Genomic DNA, 27,085 nt, shown 5'->3' with positions numbered 1-27,085 from the left:
TTGGACTTTCACATTGGAAAGAAGGCGGCTGAGGAGATCTGGTAGAGGCTTTCACCATCATAAGTGAGCTGGGTGGAATAGATAGGGAGAAACCTTCCCACTCAAAAGGATCAAGAACGAGAGGGCATAGATTTGAACTGATTTGCAAAAAGAACAATTACAAGAAAAAAGATTTTTGCGCATCAACTAGTTAGGATATTGAATGCACTGCCTGGAAATGTGGTGGAAATGAGTTCGATTCAGGAGTGTAGTGGATGATTATTTGGATTGAAATAATGCACAAGGATATGGAGAGAAAACAGGAGATCATCTTAAAGCAGTGCAAATGATGGGCTGAATTGACTTTCGCATTTCCTTCTGCACTATACCACTTCAATGATTAGGTAGAAGCATAGAAGATAGAAACAGGAATAAGCCATTCAGCTGCTCAAGTCTGCTCTGCCATTCAACATGATGAAGGCTGATTGAGTTCAAAACCCTAATCCTGCGCCCCACACCCCCACAATATCCCTTGAACTCTTTAGCCACAAGAGCGATATCTACCTCTTACCTGAAAACACAACATTTTGTCCTCAATCACTTTCTGGCAGTGAATTTCACAGTCTCAGCATTCTCTGGGTGAAGAAATTTCTCCTCATCTCAGTCCTTGAACCCACCATTAGGAAACTTCTTTCCTGCATCTAACCTATCTAGTTGTCTTAGAATTTTGTAGATTTCTGGAAGATCCTCCCCATTCTTCTCAGCTCCAGTGAATACGATCCTAACTGACTCAATTGGTTTGCATTTGTTAGTCCTCCCATCCCCAGAATCAATTTGGTAAACCCTTGCTGCACTTCCTCCAGAGCAAGAACTTCCCTACTCAGGTAAGGAGACCAAAACTGCACACAACATTCCAGTATGGCCTCACCAATGCCCTGCGTAATTGCAGCAAGACATCTTTGTTCCTGTACTCAAATCCTTTCATTATGAAGGCCAACATACAGTTTACCTTCTTTACTGCCTGCAGTACTTGCATGCTTCCTTTCAGTGACTGGTGCATGAGGACACCCATGCTTTGTTGCAAGCTTACTCTCACTCTGTTTTCTTTTCTTAATTAGTCCCTTGGTCCTCCTTTGCTGACTTCTTAAATTTTCTCAATCCTCAGGTATATTGTTTTTTCTTTCCAATTTGTAAACCTTTTTTTTGCATCTAATACTATCTCTAAATCCATCATGAGGCATGGGTTTGGCCATTGTTTTCTTTGCACTCTTATGCTTGACAGGAATAAATAATTCTGTAATTCACTCATTTGCTGTTTGAATGTTTGTTCAATATTGGGTTTATATCCTCTTTAACTAATAATGCAACATATTTTCCATTTGTCTGTCCTTCCAAGATACTGAATACCTTTGGATGTTTAATTCCTATCCTTGACTCTTCTGGTGCCCATTCCCAACTGTTATGGACCAGACCAAACCCCCTCAAAATATTTTCGGAAGATCGTCTATGCCCTAGCTTAGAGTCATATAACACAAAACAGACTGTTCGGTCCAACCAGTCGATGACTACCATAATCCCAAACTAAACTAGTCCCACCTGCCTGTGCTTGGTCCATATCCTTCCAAACATTTCTTCTTCATGTACTTATCCAAATTATTCTTATTTTATAGGTAATTGTAAGGTGTTGCGTTCCAGATGCAATTCTATTGGTCATGCTACTTGATGTTAAGCAAAACACACTTTATTCATCCAGTTTCATTAAAATACACAAAATTGGAATAACTTAATTCTATTGGAAAAGTTAAAAGAATAGTAGATTATTGAACTAGTAAACAGTAACTATTCTAATATAGTAACATCCCTTAAACACATCTCTGCAAAGGCAAGTTCAGAAATATAGATTGTCTCATATACAATTTTACAGTCCAGTAGGAAAAACATCAAGAAAAAATTCAGAGAGAAAGCAGTAGGCAAAGATGTACTACAGCTTCCAACCCAACTTCAAGACCCCAACAACTGCTACTACTGAAAACTACAACTAAAAATCCTGGTTCTGTGGGAGCTTTCCCTATCCACTCAGCCTGCTTCTATTGTTCCTATTTTAACAAAGACCAAGGCCTTAAAAGCTGCTTCCTTTATGGGCTTTCAATAGATAGCTAGCCACCTCTATGTTAAAACCTCTCTTCAAAAAAAAGCACAAAATACACATCTTAAAGCCATAGTATCATCACACAATCTCCAATAATATCTCTCTAGCAGTTTCCAACGTCCTCTAACATGGGCATCCAATTTCTCTATACCTCCATCCACAGAGTATTAATTGCCCACCATATTGTTTCGCTTTAAGGACTTCAATAAAAACTGAGAGAAGGGAAATAATTTTGAACATCCTAAATAGTGATAATACAAGATCCTGAAACTAAGGGATTTAACTTTGTTATTGTTTGGAAATAAAATTTCTGTAATTTTCCAAATATCAAAAAATTCTGGACCATACTTATTCACTTCAACAGATGAGATTTGGCTGAGTAACATTGGTAGAAGAAAAGAAGTGTATTTACGGTGCAATCTTATGAGAAAAATATCCAAAAGTACTTAATACCTGGGTGGTATGTGGAAATAGGAATTGAGTAAACCATTCAGCTCCTTGAGGCCATTCAGCCTCACTCAAGAGATTGTGCCTAGTTCATCTTTTAACTCTGACAGACTGCTTTGTTATTGCATATCATTTAAAACCCCTTGGCAAGCAAAAACTCATTGATCTTATATTTAAAATTAATTAATAAGCTGGCATTTACCTATGCTTTTGTGGGAAAGAACTCCACAATTCTATGGTCAACCTAAAAGCCTGAATTCCAGCAAAAACAAGATAATTAATGTGATATCTTTTGTAAACTAGACCTTGGAGTCAGAGTAACATTCAGTAAATATCGGGGTTAAAGATGTAAATGTTTAAGTCAAGGTGAGATAGAAGTAATTTCTGAAAGTTGGTTAAAAATCTTGAGAGAGATTTCAATAGCAGAGAGAGTAATGATTCTGTGGATGTGTTTAGGTATATATATCCAGGAAGATAATTCAGGAAATAAGGCTGGAAGAAGTTGCAGAACGGAATATGGGATTTCCGACTATGATATGGGTCAGTTTTGCTTTGAAATGTGTGTGGTGTGCATTAAACTTACCAACATTGGATTAATCCCCCTCAAACCTTTTCAGCATCGTGGACAGAGAAAAATAATTTCTTACAAGAACAAAAAATATCTTTAGTAAGTAAAAAGTATTTAGTGTATCTGTGGAATAGCTTGAACAGAACATCAGGGATAAAATAAAAAAAAATCAGAAAAAAAAAAGACTAATCTCACTTATGGTCTATCTTTGAAATAGTTTCTGTTTTTCATTTTATCAGAACTGAAAGTTAAATCACCACAAGTTGAGTAAAGTATCTTAGTCTCGACCACATGGCCGTATGAAGGGCAAGGAAAAGTCTGGGGCGCAGCTTAAAAAAGAGAGAGCAGGAAGACAGGCAAACAAATGTTTGTTGTGGTGAAGTCTGTCTAAAAACCAGCTTAATTCATAGAAACAGGAACTCATTTCAAACCTGAATTATAATTACTAAAATTATGTCAGTATTCTTACTTTTCATTTCAAGGATCTTCTCTCTTTCTCCACCCCTTCCAATTCCCTCCATCCCTTGATCAATTCATATAGATATTTTTCTGGAGTCATTTTGTATTCTTGTACACAATCATTTGAAGCATTCAGTTTTGCACCTTGCAAAGCTGATAACATTGTAACAGCTCTAGTATATTGGGCTGTACTTCCTCACTGCATGGATTAAGTCAGAAAACTGAATTAATTCTTTGTTTTGCATTGTGTCTGTGCTATTTTGAGTTTGTTTATGGAGGGATTATAAGTGCAGCCGCCACTTTATACGAAACTTCCACAGCAGGGCAGTTGTACAGTGCGATAAGTATTGGCTCATCTCTGTACTTTCTCAGGTTCAGCACAGTAAAAACATTTCTGCCTAATAACCATTTCTGATTGAAATCCTGGATTTTGCAAACTTCTGCGTTTGTGGTCAAATTTACCTGCATCACCCCTTTGTGATCACCTCTGATAACCCCAGTTTCATTTTTAACATATTATTAATCTTTTGAAAAAACTGCCTTTCTGTCTTTAGCCCTAATCGCAATGCATTTATATTTATGCTTGGAATGTTGAAATTTGCCACAGTTGGTTTTAGTGTTATTTCTTGTGTGTCCATTGTGCTTTGCTGGCTTAATATATTTTATTTCTTCCTTTACTTTTCTGTTCATCTATCCTTACTTGTACTAAAGATGCTGACTCATGCTGGGATATGTGGTTTGGGGACTGGCTGCTTTCTAATAAGGGGAATGGGTCTGGGTGGGTTGCTCTTCCAAGGGTTGGTGTGGACCGAGGGTTGGGCCGAAGGGCCTGTTTCCACACTGTAAGTAATCTAATCTAATCTAATCTAATACTTTGCCGAAATGCAAATTTAGACCATCACTGTCAGCAGACTGCTTGACAATGCAAGTATTGCAGCCTAAGCGAGTCGCCTCTTTGCATAGCATTGATGCATCACTAAATATAAGATAGTAACAGGTTCGCAGGCTTTATCTGTTATGGACCAGGCCAGAGCCCCTCAAAACATTTCAAGAAAGTAGCTCAGAGCCTAACTTTGCGAGTTGTTTTAAGCAGACGTGATGTGGATATTCCAGGAGGAATGCAGCTGGTCAGACCACTTAGTTTTAAACAAAACAAAATTTATTTCCAAGGTTACGGAATGAAATACAAACGAAAGAGAACAGAATACAGAATAACTTAACCTATCTGAAAACCCAACAGATTATCCCAGCTTAATGAGGCTGTTACAAATAAACACCCCTTGGCACAAAAGGTAAAATCAAACACAGGGTTTTACAGGACACCTGTCAGAGAGAGTGAGTGCCAGCATGGACCTGCTTCTTTGGGTCCAGCAGCTTCCAAACACTACTGCTAAAAACCAAACCAAACCAAACCAGAGTAAAGCTGAGCTGGGAGAACTGGCCACTCCCCTTTTATTGTACGAAAACCTTTTGCTTGAGGCAGTATCTATTAGCTATAATCAAATTGGCCCTAAAACCCTTCAACTTAGATTTATCGTAGTCTGTGTTTTTTTACCACGTCTCTGAAAAAAATACCAAGGACCAAGGACCAAAAAAATAAAGGTGCAGCTTCCTCACAAATCTCTCGTTCCTGTCAAACTCAACTGATACAGAATGGATTGTAGACCCAGAGAACAAACAGTTTTATTCAATACAAAATAAGCATCAAATTAGAAATGTTTGTGTTGGCTCATTGTGTTTATAGTTCCAATCAGTCTGACCATTTTGTTGGGCTGGAAAATAGACATTATACCATGCTGTTTGTATTTATCACATTTTAAAACTTAAGACCATAACACCATAAGATAAAAGAGCAGAGTTTGGATATGCAACCAAATACATCTGCTCCACCATTCGATCAAGGCTGATATATTTTCTCAACCCCATAATCCTGCCTTCTCTCCGTAATACTTGATCCCCTTACTAATAAGAACCAATCTATCTTTATTTTAAATACACTCAGTGATGTGGCCTCCACAGCCTCCTGCAGCAATGAGTTTCTCAGACCAGCCATCCTTTGACTGAAGAAAACCTGCGCCCACACTTCCTCCCTCAACTCCATCCAAGGCCCCAAAGGAGCCTTTCACATCCATCAAAGTTTTACCTGCACATCCACCAATGTCATTTATTGTATCCATTGCTCCCGATGCGGTCTCCTCTACGTTGTGGAGACTGGACGCCTCCTTGCAGAGTGCTTTAGGGAACATCTCCAGGACACCCGCACCAATCAACCCCACTGCCCTGTGGCCCAACATTTTAACTCCACCCCCCCCCCACTCTGCTGAGGATATGCAGGTCCTGGGCCTCGTCCACCGCATCTCCCTCACCACCCGATGCCCCTTCTGGAGGAAGAACGCCTCATCTTCCGCCTCTGAACACTTCTCAACTCCAAGGCATCAATGTGGACTTCACTAGTTTCCTCATTTCCCCTCCCCCCACCTTACCCCAGTTCCAACCTTCCAGCTCAGCACCGTCCCCATGACCTGTCCTGCCTGCCTGTCTTCCTTTCCACCTATCCACTCCACCCTCCTCTCTGACCTATCACCTTCATCTCCACCGCCATTCACCCATTGTACTCTTTGCTACCTTCCCCCACCCTCCTCTCTGACCTATCACCTCCATCCCCACCCCCATTCACCTATTGTACTCTACCCTACTTTCACCCCGCCCCCACCCCCCTCTCATTTATCTCTCCACCCTGCAGGCTCCCTGCCTCTATTCCTGATGAAGGGCCTTTACCCGAAACATCGATTTCCCTGCTCCTTGGATGCTGCCTGACCTGCTGTGCTTTTCCAGCGCCACTCTAATCCAGACTGAAGAAATTCCTCCTCATCTAAGCTCTAAAGGATTGTGTCTTCATCCTGAGGCTATGCCCTAGGTTCCAGTCTCTCCTGTTAATGGAAACATCTCTACATCCATCGTGACCAGACTTCTCAGTATTTTGAAAGTTTCAATCAAATCACTCCTCATCCTTCTAAACTCCATCAAGTACAGGCCTAGATTCCTCAACCACTCCTCATATGACAGGCCCCTCATCCTGGGATCATTCTTGTAAACCTCCTCTGGACCCCTGCCAATGCCAGCACATCTTTCCTTTGATATGGAGCCCAAAACTGCTCAAAATGTTCCAAATATGGTCAGACCAGAGCTTTATACAGCATCAGCAGTGTATCTGTTCTCTTGTATTGCTAACTGTCTTGAAATTGAAACATTGCATTTACCTTTTCACTGTCAATTGAATCTGCAGGTAAACCTTAACTGAACAAGAGCTCCCAAGTCCCTTTGTGCTCCAGATTTCCAAAACCTTTCCCCAAATATAAAATAGTCTGTGCATGTATTCTTCCTACCAAAGTGTATAGAGTCCCATTGAAAGCAAAGGGTAGGAAAGGTGAGATTCGTGAACCGTGGATGACAGGATAAATCGTACGACTAGCCAAGAGGAGAAGGGAAGCGTACAAAAGGTCCAGGCAGTTAAGAACAGAATGGGCCCTGGAGGAATATTGGGCGAGTAGGACCAGTCTTAAATGAGGAATCAAGCAAGCTAAAAGGGGTCATCAAATAGCTTTCGTGAGCAGAATCAAGGAGAATCCCAAAGTCTTTTATTCTTATATAAGAAGCAAGCAGGTAATTAGAGAAAGGATTGGTCCACTAAAGGATAAGGAAGGAAGGTTGTGTGTAGAACCTGAGAAAATGGGTGAGATTCTGAATGATTACTTTGCATCAGTGTTCACTGAGGAGAGGGACATGATGAATGTTGAGATTAGAGATAAAGGTTTGATTACTCTGGATCACATTGACATAAGTAGGGAAAATATGTTGGGTAGGCCAGAGGTTATTAAGGTGGACAAATGCCTAGGATTGGATGGGATCTATCCTGAAGAAGGGCTAATGCCCGAAACGTCGATTCTCCTCTTCCCTAGATGCTGCCTGACCTGCTGCGCTTTTCCAGCAACACATTTCCATCTGGGATCTATCCCAGGTTGTTGTGGATAGCTGGGGCCCTGACAGGTAACTTTGTAGCATCCTTAAACACAGGTGAGGTGCCGGAAAACTGGAGGGTTGCTCATGTTGTCCCCCGATAAAAGAAGGGTAGTAGGGATATTCTGGGTAACTACAAACCACTGAGACTGACGTCAGTGGTGGGAAAGTTGCTGGAGACTGTATTGAGGGATAAAATCCATTTATATTTGGAAAAGAATGGGCTTATTAATGATAGGCAACATGGTTTTGTGTGGGGGAGATCATGCCTTACCAACCTAATCGAGTTCTTTGAGCAAGTAACCAAGTTGAGAGATGAAGGAAGGGCTGTAGATGTCATGTACATGGACTTTAGTAAGGTGTTTGATAAGGTTCCCCATGGTAAACTAATGGAGAAAATGAAGTCACATGGTGTGCAGGGTGTTCTAGTTAGGTGGTAAAGAACTGGTTGAGCAACAGAGAGTAGTAGTTGAAGGAAGTTTCTTGAAATGGAGAAAGGTGACCAATGGTGTTCCACAGGGGTCAGTGCTGGGGGCGCTGTTGTTTGTGATATACATAAATGATCTGGAAGAGTGCATTGTTGGTATGATCAGCAAGTTTGCAGATGATATGAAGATTGGTGGAATAGCAGAAAGCATAGGGGACTGTCAAAGAATACAGGAGAGTATAGATAGACTGGAGAGTTGGGCGGAGAAATGGCAGATAGAGTTCAGTCCAGGCAAATGTGAAGTGATGCATTTTGGGAAGTCTAATTCTGGAGTGAATTATACAGTAAACGGAAGAGCCTTGGGAAAAGTTGACGAGCAGAGAGATCTGGGAGTTCAGGTCCATTATATCCTGAAGGTTGCTGCACAGGTGGATAGAGTGGTCAAGAGGGCATACCATATGCTTGCCTTCATTGGACGGGGTATTGAGTATAAGAGCTGGCAGGTCATGTTAAAATTGTCCAAGACATTGGTTCGGCCACATTTAGATTACTGTGTACAGTTCTGGTTATTACATTACCAAAAAGATGTGAAAGCTTTGGAGAGGTTGCAGAGAATGTTTACAAGGATGTTAGGTAAAAACAATGACTGCAGATGCTGGAAACCAGATTCTGGATTAGTGGTGCTGGAAGAGCACAGCAGTTCAGGCAGCATCCGAGGAGCAGTAAAATCAACGTTTCAGGCAAAAGCCCTTCACAAGGATGTTACCTGGTATGGAAGGTGCTACCTATGAAAAGAGACCTAGGTTAGGATTGTTTTCATTAGAAAAAAGGAGATGGGTGGGTACCTGATTGAGGTGTACAAAATCATGAAGAGTATAAACAGGGTAGATAGAGATAAGCGCTTTCCCAGGGTGAAGGATTCAATAACGAGAGGTCATGCTTTCAAGGTGAGAAGTGAAAAGTTTAAGGGGGATGTGGCAAATACTTTACACAGAGGGTAGTAAGTGTCTGGAATGCATTGCCAGCAGACCTAGTAGAGGCAGGCGTGGTAGATTCATTTAAGATGCTCTGGACAGATGCATGAGTCGGTGGGGAGCAGAGGGATACAGATGCTTAGGAATTGGGCGACACGTTTAGAAAGTGGATTTTGATCAGCTCAGGCTTGGAAGGCCGCAGGGCCTGTTCCTGGGCTGTAAATTTTCTTTTGTTCTCTTTGTTCTCGAGAGTGTGGTGCTGGAAAAGCACAGGTTAGGCAGCATCTGAGGAGCAGGAGAATCGACGTTTCGGGCATGAGCCCTTCATCAGGAATAGGCTTGTGGGCCAGGGGGCTGAAAAATAAATGGGAGTGAGGTAGAGTTGGGTATTCTCATTTTCTGCTATTTTCCCCCCAGCCCCCCCACCCACCCTCCCATTTATTCCTCAGCCCCCGACCCAAAAGCCTATTCCTGATGAAGGGCTTTTTACGCATTGTTTGCTTTTTCTTTTGCTGTTGTGCTATTGCTGACTTCCCTTATCAGCCATGGTTGCCTCATCCTCCTGTTATTTTTTTTATTCCTTGGGATGAATTTATACTGTGCTTCCTGAATTACTCCCAGAAACCTGTGCCATTGTTGCTCCACCATCTTCCCTGCTTGGTTTCCCTTCCAATCAATTCTGACCAGCTCCCCTTTCATGGCTTTGTAGTTATCTTTACTCGATTGTAATACAGTTACATCTAATTCATTCTTCTCCCTCTCAAACTACCAGGTGAATTCTATCATATTATGGTCACTGCCTCCTAGGGGTTCCTTGATTTTCACCTCTCCAATCAAGTCTACCTCCTTACACATCACCAAATCCACAATTGTCTGTTCTCAAGTGGGCTGTACCACAAGCCACTTCAAAAATCCATCTTGTCGATATTCCATGGATCCCTTTTCTGCTACCAACCCGATTTTCCCAGTCCACCTGCTTATTGAGGTCGCCCATGGTTGTTTTAAGAGTGCCTTTCTTCTATGCCTTTTCTATCTCCTGATTCATTTTCTTTTCTACATCTTGACTACTGCTAGGAAGCCTGTACACAACTCTTATCATGGTCTTCTTTTCCTTTGCAGTTCCTCAACTATACCCACACAGATTATTTGCCTTCCAACTCTATATGATTTCATGTTATTGATTTCATTTCATTCCTGAGTAGCAAGGTAATCCTGCTTCCTTTCCCCATCTGCCTGTACTTTTGATAGGATGTGAATGCTTGGATATTTAGCTCCCTGCCCTGGTCCCTTACAGCCATGTCTCTGTGATACCCATACCTTCATACCTGGCAGTTTCAATCTGCATTAAACCCTCAAGAATTTTAAAGCCCTATCCACAGCCGTGGACCCAGCATGCATCAGGTGGAGTCCGTCCTATCAAAGCAGCTCCCTCCCTAGTACTGATGCCATTTGATAGAATTTAAACCCATTTCTCCCACATCAATTTTTGAGCCACACTTTTGCCTCCTTAATCTTGTTACCTCTGTGCTCATTTGCTTGTGGCTCACATAGTAATCCAGAGATAACAGGCTTAGGGTACATTCACCTTCAGATAGTCACAGAGATATGTCTGATAACTATGCAAAATAAGCTGCGTACTTGCTTATAATTTCCAAATTTTTATGTCCACAGCATAGATTGAGCACTAACTAATTTTATAATTCATGACCGGTTAACCCTTTTAAAACTCTTCCTACCTGTTCTATAAAACATCTGTAATTCCTTTCATAACTGTCGAAGTTATCCACCCACTCCCATTTTGAGGAATGATCATCACTAATTTTAGCATTGAAATTTCAAACAATGAATGTTAAAGACTTGGTTTTAGAAATAAATTTGAAACTGAAGGTACACATCAGGCCAAACATGTCAATTCCTGCTCTGTTGTGAGTTTATTTGGCTTCAGTTGCAATATGTATTGGGATAAACCAACTGATCCCTCTGCCTCAAGATTCATCCTCTTGATTGCTGCAAAGTTTGTATGATATGTGGCTGCCAAATTATGAGATTAGATACAACTCTAGCCTATTTCTTGAGGTGCATGTTCATGCTAATCCTTTGTTGACTGTTATTATAGAGTCATTAATGTTTACATCACAGAAGGAGGCTCTTTGATCCACCATGCCCGTGCTGGTCTTTGCCAGTGCATTCCAAAACAAATCCTACCATTATACATCCTCCCCATAGTAGTGTCTTTCTCTGATTTAAAGTATTTATTTAGTCTTCCCATTAAGAAAATGAAATGACCGCTGCCTCACCATGAATGGTAAGAGGTTGAAAAGTGTAAATGTACAACAGAATGTAGGTATCGTCATCAATAAGTTTCTGAAGGCTAACGTGCAGGTGTAGCAAGCTCTGAGGAAGGCTGATGGAATGTTAGCCTTTATTGCAACAGGATTTGAGTGTCATCTTGTGTCAATTCTCTTTGGAATATGCTTAGACTTTACCTGGGCTATCATGTGCAGTTTTGGCCTCCTTGTCCCAAGAAGTATACTATTATTGCCAGAGACAGAGTGCAACAGAAGTTCACTAGACTTGTTTCTGGGGTGATAGACCTCTTCTATGAAGGGACATTGGGTAAGCTGGGCATGTATTCCACAGAGTTTTGACAAATGAGAGATGATTTCATTGAAACTTACAAGCACTTTAAAGGGATATAGGGCAGATCAGATGTTTCCTTTGGTTCAGAAATTTAGAACCAGAGAGTACAATTGAAACATAAAGAGGATGTCACTTAGGTTCTGAGATGAAGAACATTTTTTTTGTTGATTTAGGGTTGTGAAATTTGAAATTTTCTACGCCAGAGGATGTAGATGCTCCGCCTCAGAGTTTGCTTGAGGTTGAGGATTGACGGATTTCTGATTACCAATGGCATAGAGTAATGGGGATGATGTGGGTGAAGGGTCTTGAAATGTTTGATCAGCTTGATCACATTGAGTAGCTGAGCCTACTTGATGAGTTGAATGACCTATACCTGTCCCTATGAAAGCACACCCCTTTATTTTATTAGGTACGTGTTACTGTTCATGGATCAAAGAAATGTATTTCTTTGATTCGGATCAGACCAGAATAAGTGCAAGTGTAGAGACTCAAGATATTTCCTTGAAGTGAAAATGTCCAAGGACTGGTGTGAGTTGTGCAGTGTCAAACAGGTCGTCATAAACAAATAAAGTAGGTATGCTCCCCCTGTCTGGCACTCAGCAACAGAAAGGAAGGAAACGCAACCTGTCAATCTCAATTAGCATATAAACAGTACGTGAATAGAAAATTAAATCCAGCAACTTAATGACTTTTTTTCGAAAAATTAATGTTTATATGGCTTATTTAGAGCCATGTAATTAGCTCAAATGGTTAATGTTAGTGTTCAAATGCTACTTGAGTTATCTCTTTTTTTTACCATGCTTCCATATCCCTTCATTTCCTTTGCCTGCATGTATGCTAATTTTCTACTTTCATTAAGAAGGAATAGTTAAAAGCATTGAAATACCCTTTGGGTCAAGGGTTTGCAAATTTCTTTTACCTGCATTTTTGAGAAACTTGCACTGAGGTATAAGACTGCTTGGCAAACTAAGTTTGCATATTCCAGGATTCAATTATATAACAAAGGATCTTTGAACTCTGTTTCCCTGTATCAGAACATCTGCCTGAAGTAATCTCCTGACCAACTGCGATAAAAACAGAAAACAGGGAGTCTGTATTAAAATCTTTCTTCCATCTTCTCTGTTATTCTTTGTGCTTTTCATTGTTACAATCCAGCTTCTTGAGGAGAGTGTAAAACAGTATTGTCAGCGTGCTGGACAGTGAGTGAAGTTACACTGCTCTCAAAATGCACTGAGCATAAAATGTCAAGGCAGTGACGGAGCAAAGAGAGACTTGATATGAAGTCCCTGTGTTTAAAAGTAACAGCACCTCAAAAAAAAATTCGTACAGAGGTTTCCCATGTCTTGCTTCTTTTTCTCATTATGTTTATTCTTCATATTAATGATCTGCTTTACTCATTTTTAAGCTAGTCTTTCATTTAGTTTATTCTAATGTACTTTTATTAATTTTTGACCATCTTCAGGGTAGAAATTGCATTCTCATAATGCAATTAGTGAATCACTACAAATTCATTCCTTCCATGCCTTCAGTGGCCAGTAAAATTTTTGTTTGTCTAAAATTTGCAACTTTTTCCATCTCATAATTCTGGATATTAGCTACTTCCATGTATGTTATTAGTTGTGCCTCTTATCACCCATTTTTCTTATAAATGGCACTGTCTTCTCATCCATTGCTGAAGCTCTATTCATGGAATGTCATTTCCTCTGTTCCCCCAATGTGTCTTAATGTTTTGTAAATTCCCAAGTCTAATGCACTATTTTTGCCTCTGCTTTTCTAAAACCCTTCCAGCAATGTGGGACACAATGAGGGAAATCTCTAAGCTTGAATTAGTGCAGAGTTGTGGAAACTCCAAAAGATATATAAAAACGATGGCTGGTCAATTGTGGACATGGAGGAGATGGCCTTGTGGTATTATTGCTAGAATCTAGAGACACAAGTAATGTTCTGGGGACTCGGGTCTGAATTACACCATGACAGAGGATGGAATTAAAATTCAATTAAAAATCCCTTAACTGTTTTCTGAAATAGCCTAGCAATCCATTTTACTGCTCCTTGGATGCTGCCTGAACTGCTGTGCTTTTCCAGCACCACTAATCCAGAATCTGGTTTCCAGCATCTGCAGTCATTGTTTTTACCTAGCAATCCAATCAGTTGGAACAATCTCAAAAGAAAGGCTCAGAAAATAAATTAAACCAGACAGACATCTAGCATCAACCTCGGCACTGGAAACAGCAACAGCAAACACCAAACCTTGCAAAGTCCTCCTTACAAACGTCTAGGGGCCAAAATTGGGAGAGCTGTTTGTCTGAACTAGTCAAGCAACAGCCTGAGATAGTCATGCTAACAGAATGATACCTTATAGATAATCATACCTTCCCTTATAAATAATGTGCCAGACCCCACCATCTCCTGCCACACTGGCAGGAAAGATCTAGCATGGGTGACAGCGAAGTGGCGTATTGTTGGGAGAGAGTTGCCTGGGAGTGTTCAACATTGACACCAGTACTGTGAACTTGAATGGCACCAGGTAAAACATGGGCAAGGAAACCTCCTGTCATTACCACATACTGCCAACCCTCAGAATGATCATTTACAAAAAGCCGGGCAAATCCAACCTGGATAATTACCACCCTATCAGTCTACACGTGACAAATAGTAAATGACAGAAGATATCTTCAATAGTACGATCAAGCAGTACTTGGTTAGCAGTAGTCTGCTCACTGACACTCAGTTTGGGTTCTGTCAAGGCCATTCAGTTCTTGACGTTAATATAGCATTAGTTCAAGCATGGACAAATGAGCTGAATTCCAGAGGTCCTTGACATCAAAGCTGTGTTTGACAGAGTGTGGCATCAAGGAACTCTAGCAAAACTGGAGTCAGTGAGAATAAGGAGAAAGAAAGAAAGAAAGATGGCTATGCTTCTTGGAGGTCAGTCATCTCAGTTCCAACTACACTGCAGATGTTCCTCAGGGCAATTTCCTCGGCTTAACCATCCTCAGCTTCTCCATCAATGATCTTCCATCCATCATATTATCAGAAGTGGGGATGTTCCCTGATGATCACACAATTCAACACCATTTCCAACTCATCAGACATTGAAACACCCCTTGCTCTTATGCCAGACTTGTGCTGAAAAGTGGCAGGAATGTTCATGCCATTATAAATGCCAGGCAATGACTTTCTCCAACAAGAGTAAATCTAACCATCATCCCTTGACATTCAATTGCACTACCATCACTGAATCCAGACTATCAACATCTTGGGAGTTAACATTGACCAGAAACTGAACTGCATGAGCCATGTAAACACAGTTGCTACAAGAGCAGGTCAGGGGCTAGGAATCCTGCAGTATGCAACTCACTTCCTGATTCCCAAAGTCTGTCAACCATCTACAAGGCAGAAGTTAGGAGTATGATTGAATGCTTCCCATTTACCTGGGTGAATATAACTCCACTAATAGTAAAGAAGCTTGATGTCATCCAGGACAAGCGGGCTGAATTGATTGGCAGTACATCCACAAGTATATTCACTCTCTCCACCACCAAAGTTCAGTTGCAGCAGCCTTCTAGAAGATGCTATTTAGAAGATGCACTGCAAGGATTCACTGCGACTCCTCAGACAGCAATTTCCAAACCCATGACTGCTTCCATCTGGAAGGACAAGGGCCACTCGAGAGCGCCACCACCTACAAATTCCCCTCGAAGGCACTTACCATCATATATATAATTGTTTCTTCAGTATTGCTGGGTTAAAGTCGTGGAATACTAACCCAAATGCCATAGTGGTACTACCTATAGAACATACAGTGATGCAAGAAGGCACCTCACCGTCACCTTCTCGGGGGCAACTGTGGCTGACACGGCTGTTTTCTGCTTCCATTCGGCTTATTTCTGTGCATTTACCTTATGGCATTTGACACAGATGATGCCTCTCCTGAGCCCTGAAAATGACGTTATCTCAACTGACTGTTATGTAGCATGGGTTCTTTAAACTCGTGTCAACAGCATCCTTATAAAATGTTTTTCTCTCTGACATTCCACAGCATTTTGCTTTGGGAGTTTTCTTCTCACTGACATGCGGGCTTCTTCCCAGACCTGACTGCTTTGATGTCCGCTAATAAGAACATCTTTGCTCTTATGCGCCTCTTCCCCCTGCATTAAACTTTCTCTGGCCCCTTTTCTCTTCCTGGTTGGAAAACTCAAATCAGCAAACTCCTTAACAGTAATGTCTCCAGGTAGGTTGCTGGTCATTTAGCTGAAATCACATGACTTCTTTTAAATGCTACATTGAACTCAGTATTCAAAATGCCAGTCTGACCATTTTTTCGATAGTCAGATCTTCACAGAACTGAAAACTAAAATATTTTTTTCTTAATATTAGGACCCAAATTCTTAAATAATAGTAGATTATGATCCTTCATAATAATAGCAGTAACCTGTATGGCCTGGATTGCTGTTTTTTTAATTGCTTTGAATTAAACTATATGAAGAAAATACAAATCAAATGTACTCAATTATATGCTGCTGACTTGATGGCCTTTTGACTTGTAAGACTACGTTTTTTTAGTAAACTCGATAAGTTAAACATAACCTGCTGTGGTTCAGGAGTCCTACTCTAACATGACAGTCTCTGCTGTCTTTGCAGAAGTGGAAGATCATTGGCTGAGAAAGTGCACTATTCACTGGGCTCTATTTTGGCTTGCTTTCTGCAGTTTTACTGGGCCTTCCTACTTGACCAGTTGAGCTTTTTGTTGCCTCTTCAAATGCTTTGCCAAACAATCAGCCTCTGGAGACAATGTCTGTCAGTGATTGTCTCTGAGGTGTCAGTGTCAATGTCCACTACCTTCATATCTCTCTTGCAGATATCTTTGTCACAGAGAAATTGACTCCTTGGACGTAAGTACTGCAACCAACCTGGTGCAATGCCTCCTTTTTTTTTTGTTCCTTTGCACTTAACCAGAGATGTTGAGAGGGCATCGACATGTTTGTGGAGCTCAAGATGTGCATACTCTTTGGTCACATCTGCTCTCTGGAGAGGACTCGACTTGCATGGAGAATGGTATCACTGGCTGATGCCATTAGTAAGGATTATTTATCACACCGGTTAGTGATCACTCACTTCAAATTTACTCATCACAGTCCATCTGTTTCAATGGGTGCTTAGAGTCTCTGCTCGCCATGTGAGTGGACCAGGCAAACGAATGAAAACAAAAGAGAAAAGACACTGACTTATTGATTGGAAAGCTAGAAAGACAGAACCATGCATATGCTAGTGATAGAGGACTAGCAGTTGATTAATAACATTTGGAAGACATCTGTGATTGAGCAATGTTAAGTTTCACTAAGAGTCTCATTACTCTCAATAATACAATCATCCAGAATTGGTTCTGAATGTGTTTTCACCATTCATTTCTCAACTCAAAGAAAATCAGTTAATCTTATGACGATTAATTCTCCCAACATCTCACTTCATTACTACTCTCGGATGACATCATAGCTTGACTTTGACGTCACCCACTGAAGTTAAATGTGGTTGTGTTCTGGTTCTGACACTTTTTGATCTGTTCTCTGTGCTGAAGTCATATATGTTCTTGACATCTACAGAAGATATTTACTTGCATACAAGAATGGGCAGAAAGCCTTGCATGCCTGAGATCCTCATCGGAGAGTTCCTTTTTATTGATGGTCCTATATTAGCTTTCTACAGTAAGGAATACTGAACTTACAAATGGATGACTTGCTCATGTCTGCAAAGAGTTGGGCTTCACCATCAACGTCAGGAAAACAAATGTCCAGGATGTTGCCATACTGCCTTTTGTCAGCATTGACAATGTGATCCTGGATGTTGGTTATGGCTTCTCATATCTAGGCTCACAATTGCCAGCAATCTGTCACTTGATATTGAAAATAAAAGTTCAGCTCAAAAGCTGCAGCTATTATGACCAAATAAGTGTGTGCAGAACAAGAACAAACTGACAGAATATCAAACTGAAGAGTGTAACAAACCTGCCTCCTCAGTGTGCTCTTGTGTAGTGATGAGACTGAATAATGTGTGCTAGGTAGGAGAAAACACTGAACAGTTTGAAAATTCACTGTCCCAGAGGTATCTTCAGTATCTCTTGGCAGGAGAAGGTCACTGATTCAGAAGTCCAGGTATGAGTTAGAGTAAAACCTATAATAATTACTAGTACTTGACAGATAGGAACATCATAATTTTAGTTGATTTCTGAGCATCTACAGCCAGGAGATGCTAAGTAGCAAATTTAATCTGTGAGCAACAACTGACTGTCTGGCTCTTTATTCAGAAATAAGTGTATTGAGATGTATTCTTCAGTAACAATGCTGATCTGAACAAAATGTCATAAGTGAACTGCTAACAGAATTTTTGTTCTAGTTCAGTGTCCATTTGGTCACTGATAAAATGGATTGAGAATGCCGACAGACCACAACTAAATTGCTTACAGCAATCTGTTTGACCAAAGTATCTGGCTTATGCTTATGTTATCAAAATAAAGTCATGTGTAGTTTACATGTTAAGGACATATATGGAAACCACAGCGTGATGTAAATATGAGTGACTTTGATATTAACAATCAACAATGAGGTTTGAATTTTAAGAAACCATTTTCTCTTACAAATTGGATAAGGGGCCGAATGACAAGATAAAGTATTTTGTGTTAAGAGTATAATTCTCTGTTTTCAGCTTGGTGGCTGATGTGATCGTGTTCAATTCAGCATTTAATATGGAATCATTCCTCACATCCATTGGCACTTTCATGAAGCTAATACCTGATCATCGACCCAGAGAACTTGAGAAACTCATCAGGCCCAAGTGCCAAGTATTGTATTTTCCAATCATATTTCCTGACATTACCAGGTTAGTAACCAGGAAACACTGATATTTAAAGTTCTCTAAAGAGCTGACAAGAGTACAGTGATCTTTTTTGACTTTGTATTTCTATGCTTATTTTTAATTGTGATAGTTTGTTCTGCTCAAAACAAGAACTCATTCAGTGAAGGTAAGTCAATTGATGAGTACATAAGGTTATTGGTGAAACATTGAATAAGTATAGAGCCCTTTCTTTACAGTTGTAGCATATTTTGGAGAATCATTTCTTTCCTGTTGTATTTTAGAAGAGCATTTTATCAATATTGTGTAAAAATATATTGTATTAAAAACAGATGTTTTTAATGTAAGGAACAACTTTTTTGAAGTTCCAATCTGCACTTGTATTGTACTTTATAGCTATAGTAATTCATATGAAATGTCATATTTAAAATAAGCCTATCAGTGCTGATAGGAATAAGAGAGAATATTTTCTTACAAACTTTATGGGCGGCATGGTGGCACAGTGTTTAGCACTGCTGCCTCACAGCATCAGAGACCTGGGTTCAATTCCCGCTTCAGGCAACTGTCTGTGTGGAGTTTGCACATTCACCCTGTGTCTGTGTGGGTTTCCTCCGGGTGCTCCAGTTTCCTCCCACAGTCCAAAAATGTGTAGGTTAGGTGAACTGGCCATGCTCAATTGCCCATAGTGTTAGGTGAAGGGGTAAATGTAGGGGAATGGGTCTGGGTGGGTTACTCTTCGGAGGGTTGGTGTGGACTTGCTGGGCCGAAGGGCCTGTTTCCACATTGTAAGTAATCTAATCTAAAAAAAACTAAGAATGCCAAATTCGTGAAGAGTGCAAAATCATTGATGCTTGTATAAGGGTGTTCAACCCTTAACAATGTTTGGTTATATTGTAAAATTTTACCATTTTTTCAGATGATGTAGTATACTTGATAACAAGAAGTTTTAAACAATAGCTTTCATTGCCTAATTGGAAGTGTTATAATGTTTTCTTCCTGTGTTGTTATTAACCTTATATTCAGAGAAACAAAGGGTAAGAGTTGCAACACATCTTTTAAATGAAAAGATTTTGGCTATCTTCTAGTCTGTGTTGCCTTAGTAGAATCTTTTTTCAAAAAAGCAGACTACATAATAATATTGTAATCAAATAAGAACTTGAGATCAGCTGCAACTATGACACTGATTGATAACTAGTGCAAAATCTGAATTAAACTATTGATGCACAAAAAATGATCGCTCCCCCTTCCCGTGAAAATATGCAGAATGAGAAGGGAGTATATAATGTTTCACAAATGACATTATGATTGACCGCATTAATATTCAATTTTTTCCTTTATAGGTACAAAAACATTAAATGCTCATTCTAACGGTCTATCATTTGTCACCATCAATACAATAAAGATTATAATGGAAGCTCACTTTCAACTCACTTTCTTATTCCATGCGTGAGCACGGCATGCTATTTAAACTGCATTTGTGATAACAGTATAGAAGAGCTCATTTATCTCACTGTGAACAGTAAAGTATTATTAGCCCAGTTTGTTTTAGTAATTATAAGCTGCTTAAGTCATTACTGTACAGTAATGGAATTATTTGATTGTACATATCAAAACTGAGATTGTGGTAAATTTGCATATTTTCTATTATCTAATGACATTCATCTACACCTGCCGAAACATTCCACATATAAGGTGACATCGGTCAAAATGAGAGTTTTCTTTCCAAAATGAGAGCTTATATTTTAATCAGTTCATTTAGCTTTCTTGGTGTTGGTATCTCTATAAAAGAGATTTGACATTGAAATAATTGAATCAAAGATGAATATTCAGCTCAAGAATTTATGAATAAAAATAGGTTATCATACTTGAGTTTAAAGCACTTGTTTTTAAAATGAAAGCCATTAAACATCGGCACTGGATAATGTGGGAGTTGCGTCAGGGTGACTGCTGATCAGCCAAACCTGTAGGTGCATCATAAGCCTGCTGTTGTAAGTGTCATATGTTGTCTTTGAAACCCCTCTTATTATGATTTAACTGCTTTTGAAAATATCCAGATTGAGCATGAAAGACTCTGAACATTATGGTGGCTAATTTGAAAGCCCCAATTAAAGCATTAGCCCAGAAATTCAATGGATACAGTTGATTCTACAGGTTAGATGGTGCTCCATTGGGACCATGCTGAAATCCTAACACTGCTGACTTCACAGAGATTCCTTGGGAAATTGAAATTTCCTTGAGTAATCCTTAGCATCTGGAAACCTCTGAAAAAGTTGCAGCTCTCTGTTGGAGTTGGAAATTTTGACATGTTCTGACTTAATTAAGCTTAACAGTTACCCCAGAAAGGTTAGAGGATTAAAAGCAGTCTCTAATGTTGTCCTCACATGGTCTGGACTACATGTGACTCCAGACCCACAGCAATGTACTTGACTCTTAACTGCCCTCTGGGCAGTTAGGGATGGGCAATAAATGCTGGCCTAGCCAATGGCACTGCGTCCTGTGCATGAATAATAAAAATGCCTGGATAACTATTAAATTGAAACGCTGACTGATCACTGATGATCTATCCACCCCAACAATGACAACAGTTCGACATAACAATCTCTGACACCACTGGACCCAAGACCAATCCTCCTGTTCCAATGCCACCTCCCGGATCTGATTCTCTTGGATACAACACTTTCTTCCCTAAGATACTGGCCCCAAACCCACACCCACTTTCCAACGCAACAACACCCCCTGTCCAACAACCAAAAGAGTATTACACTCTTTCTACACACCTCTCACTAAACCCTTATGTTTACCCTACGTTTTTGCCTTTTCTCTGGAGCTGTCAAAGCTGCGCAGGACATTGAAATTGCAGAATATGGTGTATTTACAGCTGGAAAAGATGATATGGTTTCCATGCTGGTCTACTACATTGTTGGGTGTGATCATTTTTTAACTTGGTCTCTGCTGGTTTGCAACAGAAGGCTCCTGTTAAAGAAATTTACCGGCAAAATGTATGCTGTGTATTTGAAAAAAAATTTTCTCGGCGTTTCCAGTCTTGACTGGAAAGTCACTGCCATTCTCTTTACGTCTTGATCTTAATTGCAACTGCTAGCAATGAAACTTTAACATCTGGGAAATACAACTAACTTTCAAAGTGATAATTGTGTTTTTTGCATAAACTATTTATTTTATAACTTACTATATATAGTTTTAATGTTACGATATCAATACTTTCTATTTTCTGGGCTCATTGGATAGAGAGTGCTTTTCCTTCTTTGTGAGCAGGGTTAAAGTTATAATGGTAACAGTTTGTGTATTTTAAACTGTTGTGTTCTACTGGGAATAGGTCAGATGAAGATTTAATAGATGAAGACACTGCCTTCTGTGTTGCTAAAATATGCAATATGTAAAATCTCAGATTTGATGTCACAGTTTTTCTGAGTTAGTGAAACTTGGCCACAGCTGATGTTGGTATTCTTCACTTAGGAGGGAAAATTATCATGGGTCCATCTAGTAAGTGACAGTGTTGAAAGCATGTGGATGTTAATATGCTGAAAAGACTCATTGGCCCAAATCCGTTGGTCTTTGGATCATCAAAGACTGGAAAGGTAATTGAAAATATGTTTGGGGTCCTATGGAGACCTTAGCTTATTGATCTTCATGGGAATGGCTTGGGAACTTGAACTTCCAATGGTCAATTTCCCTGTGCCCTGGGACCTTCTACAAAAGCTTTCGACTTGGAGGTAAGTTCTGGACCAATCTTTAGTTGTTTACCTGGGTGGTTAAATATTGGAAATGCTAAACATATTAAAATCTTCACTAACTCCTGAGCAATTATTGTACTGAGGTCTCCCAGTCATGAACCTTGACTCCTACCTTGATTCCCCTGACTACCCCTTGTCCACTGAATCAACAGCACTACTCAATGTCAACCACGATACCCTGTGATCCCTCCCTGACGAGCCTGCTGACTAGACTTACTTCCACCACCCGACTTGACTAGTCCTCGACCTGACTACCCTCCCACAACCAGTCATGATCACCCCCACCAGCTAACTGCCCTTCCCAACCCATTTTGACTAATTCCTGACCTGACCAGCCCCTGAGCTAACTTCTCCTTCTGACCCAAGCAGTCCCCAACCTAATTATCTCTGTCAAACCGACTAGTATGTTTCTCTCAATTACTTAACCCTTGACCCCAGAGCTACCGTGAAAACTAGACCTGATTAATTTCCTTCTCAATTTGAATAACTTCCATCCCCAACAGGTCATGATCACTCCTCACCATCTGACTGTCCTCCATCCTGACCTGACTAGCCTTGGAACTGATCACACCTTCCCTCCCTGAACCTGACCTGACAACCTCCTGGTACAGCCTGACCAACCGTTACCACCTATTCGCTCACCCATATACCCATCTTGCCTATTTGTTACCACTCACCCTAACTGTTTACTCATTCATCCACTTACTAATTCTCCTGTTCACTAACATTAATCAACCGTCATCTATTGACTCATTGACTAGCATTCACACTGGACCTTTAAACTTACATTATAATAGCTCGTACCAAAGGAGTTGTATTCATGAGCTGCCAGTCTCATCTCATTCTAGCGACATTGTGGATCTCTTCAGTAGATGATGTGCACAGGATTTCTGGAAGAAATGGCAAGAAACACAGAGTAGCATAGTGGCTTGGAAAAGTTTGTGTGGAATGACAGCCTGATGATGATTGCTGTTTTGTGGAAGATCCCTGTAATTGATATGTCATGAGTCAACAGCTGTATAAGATTCGACTTGAGCACAGACCAATAATTCAACAAAGGTGCAGTGCCTTCAGATGATTAAATTGGCAGAGAAAGCAGAGTTGAATTTCTTTAAAGAAGGATTCCCCATAAGAAAATCTCTGAGATGAGCTAAAGAAATCTTGAATTTTTCTCTTGTATCATATTTGTTGTTTCTTAATTTTATCTCTAGGAAGTAATTACAAAATACCCATTTTTTTTCGCACAAAAAAAAGCATTATCTTGCACGAGAGCAATCATTTCTTGTACAGAAATCTGGATTCTTGAGAAATATATCCCATGCACCTAGCAGCTCCATGATGAAGATACTACATCTACAAATCACTCCTGGTCCCATACTGCTTGAACTAGAAAGGGCATTCTGTAGACCATTAAAATCAGAATGGCTGAGTTTATGGTATAAATTCCAACATCAGGAGACACAATGTCCTGATATACACAGAGGTTAAAAAGGTCATTCTTAGAAACCTAGCATTTGACTGCCTGTGAATTACAAAGAATTAATGTGAAATAATTTAGCTGCAAGAGGTGTCAGGGGAATTATGATCACTGAATCCCTAAAATTCATTTACCACCTTAGGATCATTCAGAAAATGGCTATTCATTTCATATTACTGTACACACAGACATGTTTGCACACATTGTGTATGCAGTCATGGAACATGAGCGTTACTGCTAGGGTTAGTTACCTGTTTCTTTGCCATTGCCTTGATCCACTACAATCCACATGTGTAGGTACAAGCACAGTGCTGTTAGGAAGTGAGTTTCAGGATTTTCATCCGGCAATAGTATAGGAACAGTGATTTAGGGATGATAACTCAGAGAGGGATTTGGAGGTGGTGATCATCGTTCCCACTGGCTGCGCAGGCCTCAGGTCTATGTGCAGCAGTGACTTGTGGAACCAGATGTCAGTGCCATGATTGCCAGGCCAAAGCTGATCACTGTGCTTGGAACATCAGAGGGACACAGCTAGTTTTGGTACGCGTCTTCACTACTGTAGCTGAGATGTCAGCGCCCATAGCTTTACTAAATCTGGTGTGTTCAGTCATTTTGTGACATTGGTGAGGTTTCTTCTAGAATACAATGTGCAGTTCCGGTCGCCCTGCTAGAGGAAGGACATTATTAAATTGGAGAGGGTTCAGAAAAGATTTACCAGGCTGTTGCTGGGAACGGAGAGTTTGAGTTATAAAAGTGGGCTGGGACTTTTTCCACTGGGGTGGAAGACACCGAGGGGTGACATTATAGAGGCAGATTTTTAAAGTGAGTGGAGAAAGTTTTAAAAATGACCTGGAGGACAAATTGTTTTTTACATAGAATGGTTTTTGTAATGAAATGCCAGAGGAAATAGTGGATACAGTTACAACATTTAAAAGATATTTGGACAGGTATACGAATAGGAAAGGTTTGGAGGGATATAGGTGATACGCAGGCAAGTGGGACAGGTTCAGTTTGGGAATATGGTTGGACTTAAGGGTCTGTTTCCATGCTATATGACTCAACGATTCTCAGGAGGAGCTGAAATGGATTGTTGATTTGGCACTTCTGGCAAATGCTTCAGTTTTGTCTTCTGTGCTGACTTATTGATTTGATGATTTGATTGGTGTGCAAACATTGGTGGGGGCAGTGCAACACAGGAACAATAGTTATATGACCGAGGAATTAAATTACTTGTGATGACATTAGTTTGAAATATTTTCATGGTTTTTGTAACTGGCATCATAATTACAAACAGATGGCATTGTCAAAGTTTGATGACTGTAATTGTTTTTAAGTTGAATATTTCCATGCAATTCTTAAATGTATCTGCCTGATCTGTTGTGAGCAGAGCACGTGTCAAAAGCTTATTGGATGCAAGTTGTAATTTTGATTCTGTGTTTGAATGTGGCAGTAAAACTGACAGTGATTAAGCAAACATCACAGAGAAATGGGCCTGAAGGTTTGGGCTTGTATTTCATCTGAAACACTCTGTTTGATTTTAAACCTGACTGTCCTTTTGTGCCACCTACTTGAGAGACTATTTTCTTTAAACTAACATAACTAAGTTTATGTTAGTAACTTAGTGAGACCATTTGCCAAGTCTTACGCCAGGAATGAAGTTCTTCAGCTCCCATTTATGTTAAGTGTTAGATTAAAAGGGCTTGATATCTCTTGATTTCGAATTACCATTCACCCCATATTCCTGTTATATTTGCCAGAGAGACAGTTTGACACTAATCTGACCCTTTTCCTGAAGATGTGTTTCCTAATATTTTGTCCTGAATGACCTACTTCAGATTTTAAGGTTGTGACTTCCTGTTGTAGATACTGTTATCAGTCTTACCAATTCCTTTCATATTTGTGGAACCCTAAGGTTCAGTGGTTAGCACTGCGACCTCAGAGTGCCAGGGACCTGGGTTTGATATCATCCTCGGGTAACACTCAGTACGGAGTTTGCACATTCTTCCCATGCCTGTGTGTGTATCCTCCGGGTGCTCCACTTTCAGCCCACAATCCAAATATGTGCAGGTTAGGTAGATTGGCCATGCTAAATTGCTCATAGTTTACAGAGATGTGTAGGCTCGGTGAGCTCGCCATGGGAAATGTAGGGTTACTGGGATAGAGTGGGTCTAGGTGGGATGCTCTTTGGAAATTCAGTGCAATTTGATGGGCTGAATGGCCTGCCTCCACACTGTAGGGATTCTATTCTTAACATTGCTTATTTCAAGGGATTTATGCCTAGTTAATGGAATATCCCCACTCGATCTACCTCTGAGTAATATTTTGCTGAATTTCTGCTGCACTCTTCCTTGATGTTCTAAGTTACAGTACCAAGAACAATGCACAATATCCTGTTGAGCCTGATGGTGATCACTTGTGAGACATGTATCCCAGATGTAATGTAACTGGTTGTTAAGTAATTTGTAATAAACCTATTTACTGTTCATCAAATTGAGTCTGTCTTCTACCAAAGAAGATCATTCTTTCTCCATTCTCCACATGGTATCAGTACCATAAACTAATACCAGCAAGAAGGACTGGTAGTAGTTAAACTACCCACAGCTTCTCAGTCCCACGGTTATGTCAGTTATCCATTGAACCTATCCTTACAGACTTATATGGACTTATTGATTCCCAGTTGCTTCAATTCAGAATACTTATCCACATATTTAAATTGTTAAATGCCCTTATTCCTCCTTAACTCTATAATCTTTTCTAGCCCGATTACTATTCTGTAGTTTATTCGCATACATCCATTTCTCATTCACCCCACCATTATGGCCGTGTATTCAACTCTTAAAGGCCCCACCTCTCAGATTTCTTATCTGAGCAGTTCCACTTCTCCACTGACCATTTCTCCTTAATTTACACTTATCTGACAAAGCTTTTTATCACTCCGTCTAAAGTGTTTCTTTCTTAGGGTCAATTTTCTGTCCAATTCTGCCCTTGTTGATCCCTTGGAAAGTGTTTCTTCACTAGAGCTTCTGTTAAACTGCAAGTTGTAATTGTTGTTGTCTTTGTGATGATGGGTGTCAGGTCCGAAACTCAGCTCAGGAATAAATAATACAGCAAGGAGGTTGCAAATTGTGCAATTCAATTTTAGTTATCAGAAGAAATAGTTAGGTATGGAGTCTGTGATTAAAACAGCAGAGGTTAGCTTCAATGTTCCCAATTGCTACCCATGTAAAATTCGATGTTAGACAAGCAATTTCACAACTAATCAGTAGTAAGTTAAAAATCACACAACACCAGGTTATAGTCCAACAGGTTTAATTGGAAGCACACTAACTTTCGGAGCGACGCTCCTT

General features: G+C 40.1%; 1 protein-coding gene across 11 annotated transcripts in view; it reads left to right on the top strand.

The window, feature by feature from the left end:
• Window positions 1–27,085, top strand: part of qtman (queuosine-tRNA mannosyltransferase) — a 379,156-nt gene that overhangs the window by 121,291 nt on the left and 230,780 nt on the right. For all 11 annotated transcript variants that reach the window (XR_015757718.1, XM_087989232.1, XM_043694107.2 and 8 more), the window contains one exon: window positions 18,363–18,536. Coding sequence is in view for 10 of the 11 variants with exons in the window: in XM_087989232.1 (XP_087845358.1) it covers window positions 18,363–18,536 (174 nt within the window). In the remaining variant the exon portion in view is untranslated. The remainder of the gene's footprint in view (window positions 1–18,362; window positions 18,537–27,085) is intronic.

Source organism: Chiloscyllium plagiosum, unplaced genomic scaffold (genome assembly GCF_037043375.1).
Source record: "Chiloscyllium plagiosum isolate Xiang-an unplaced genomic scaffold, Cpla_swu_hap1 HiC_scaffold_7, whole genome shotgun sequence".
NCBI lineage: Eukaryota > Metazoa > Chordata > Chondrichthyes > Orectolobiformes > Hemiscylliidae > Chiloscyllium > Chiloscyllium plagiosum.
Note: the sequence above shows the minus strand (reverse complement) of the source record. Positions and strands in the feature narration are given on the sequence as shown.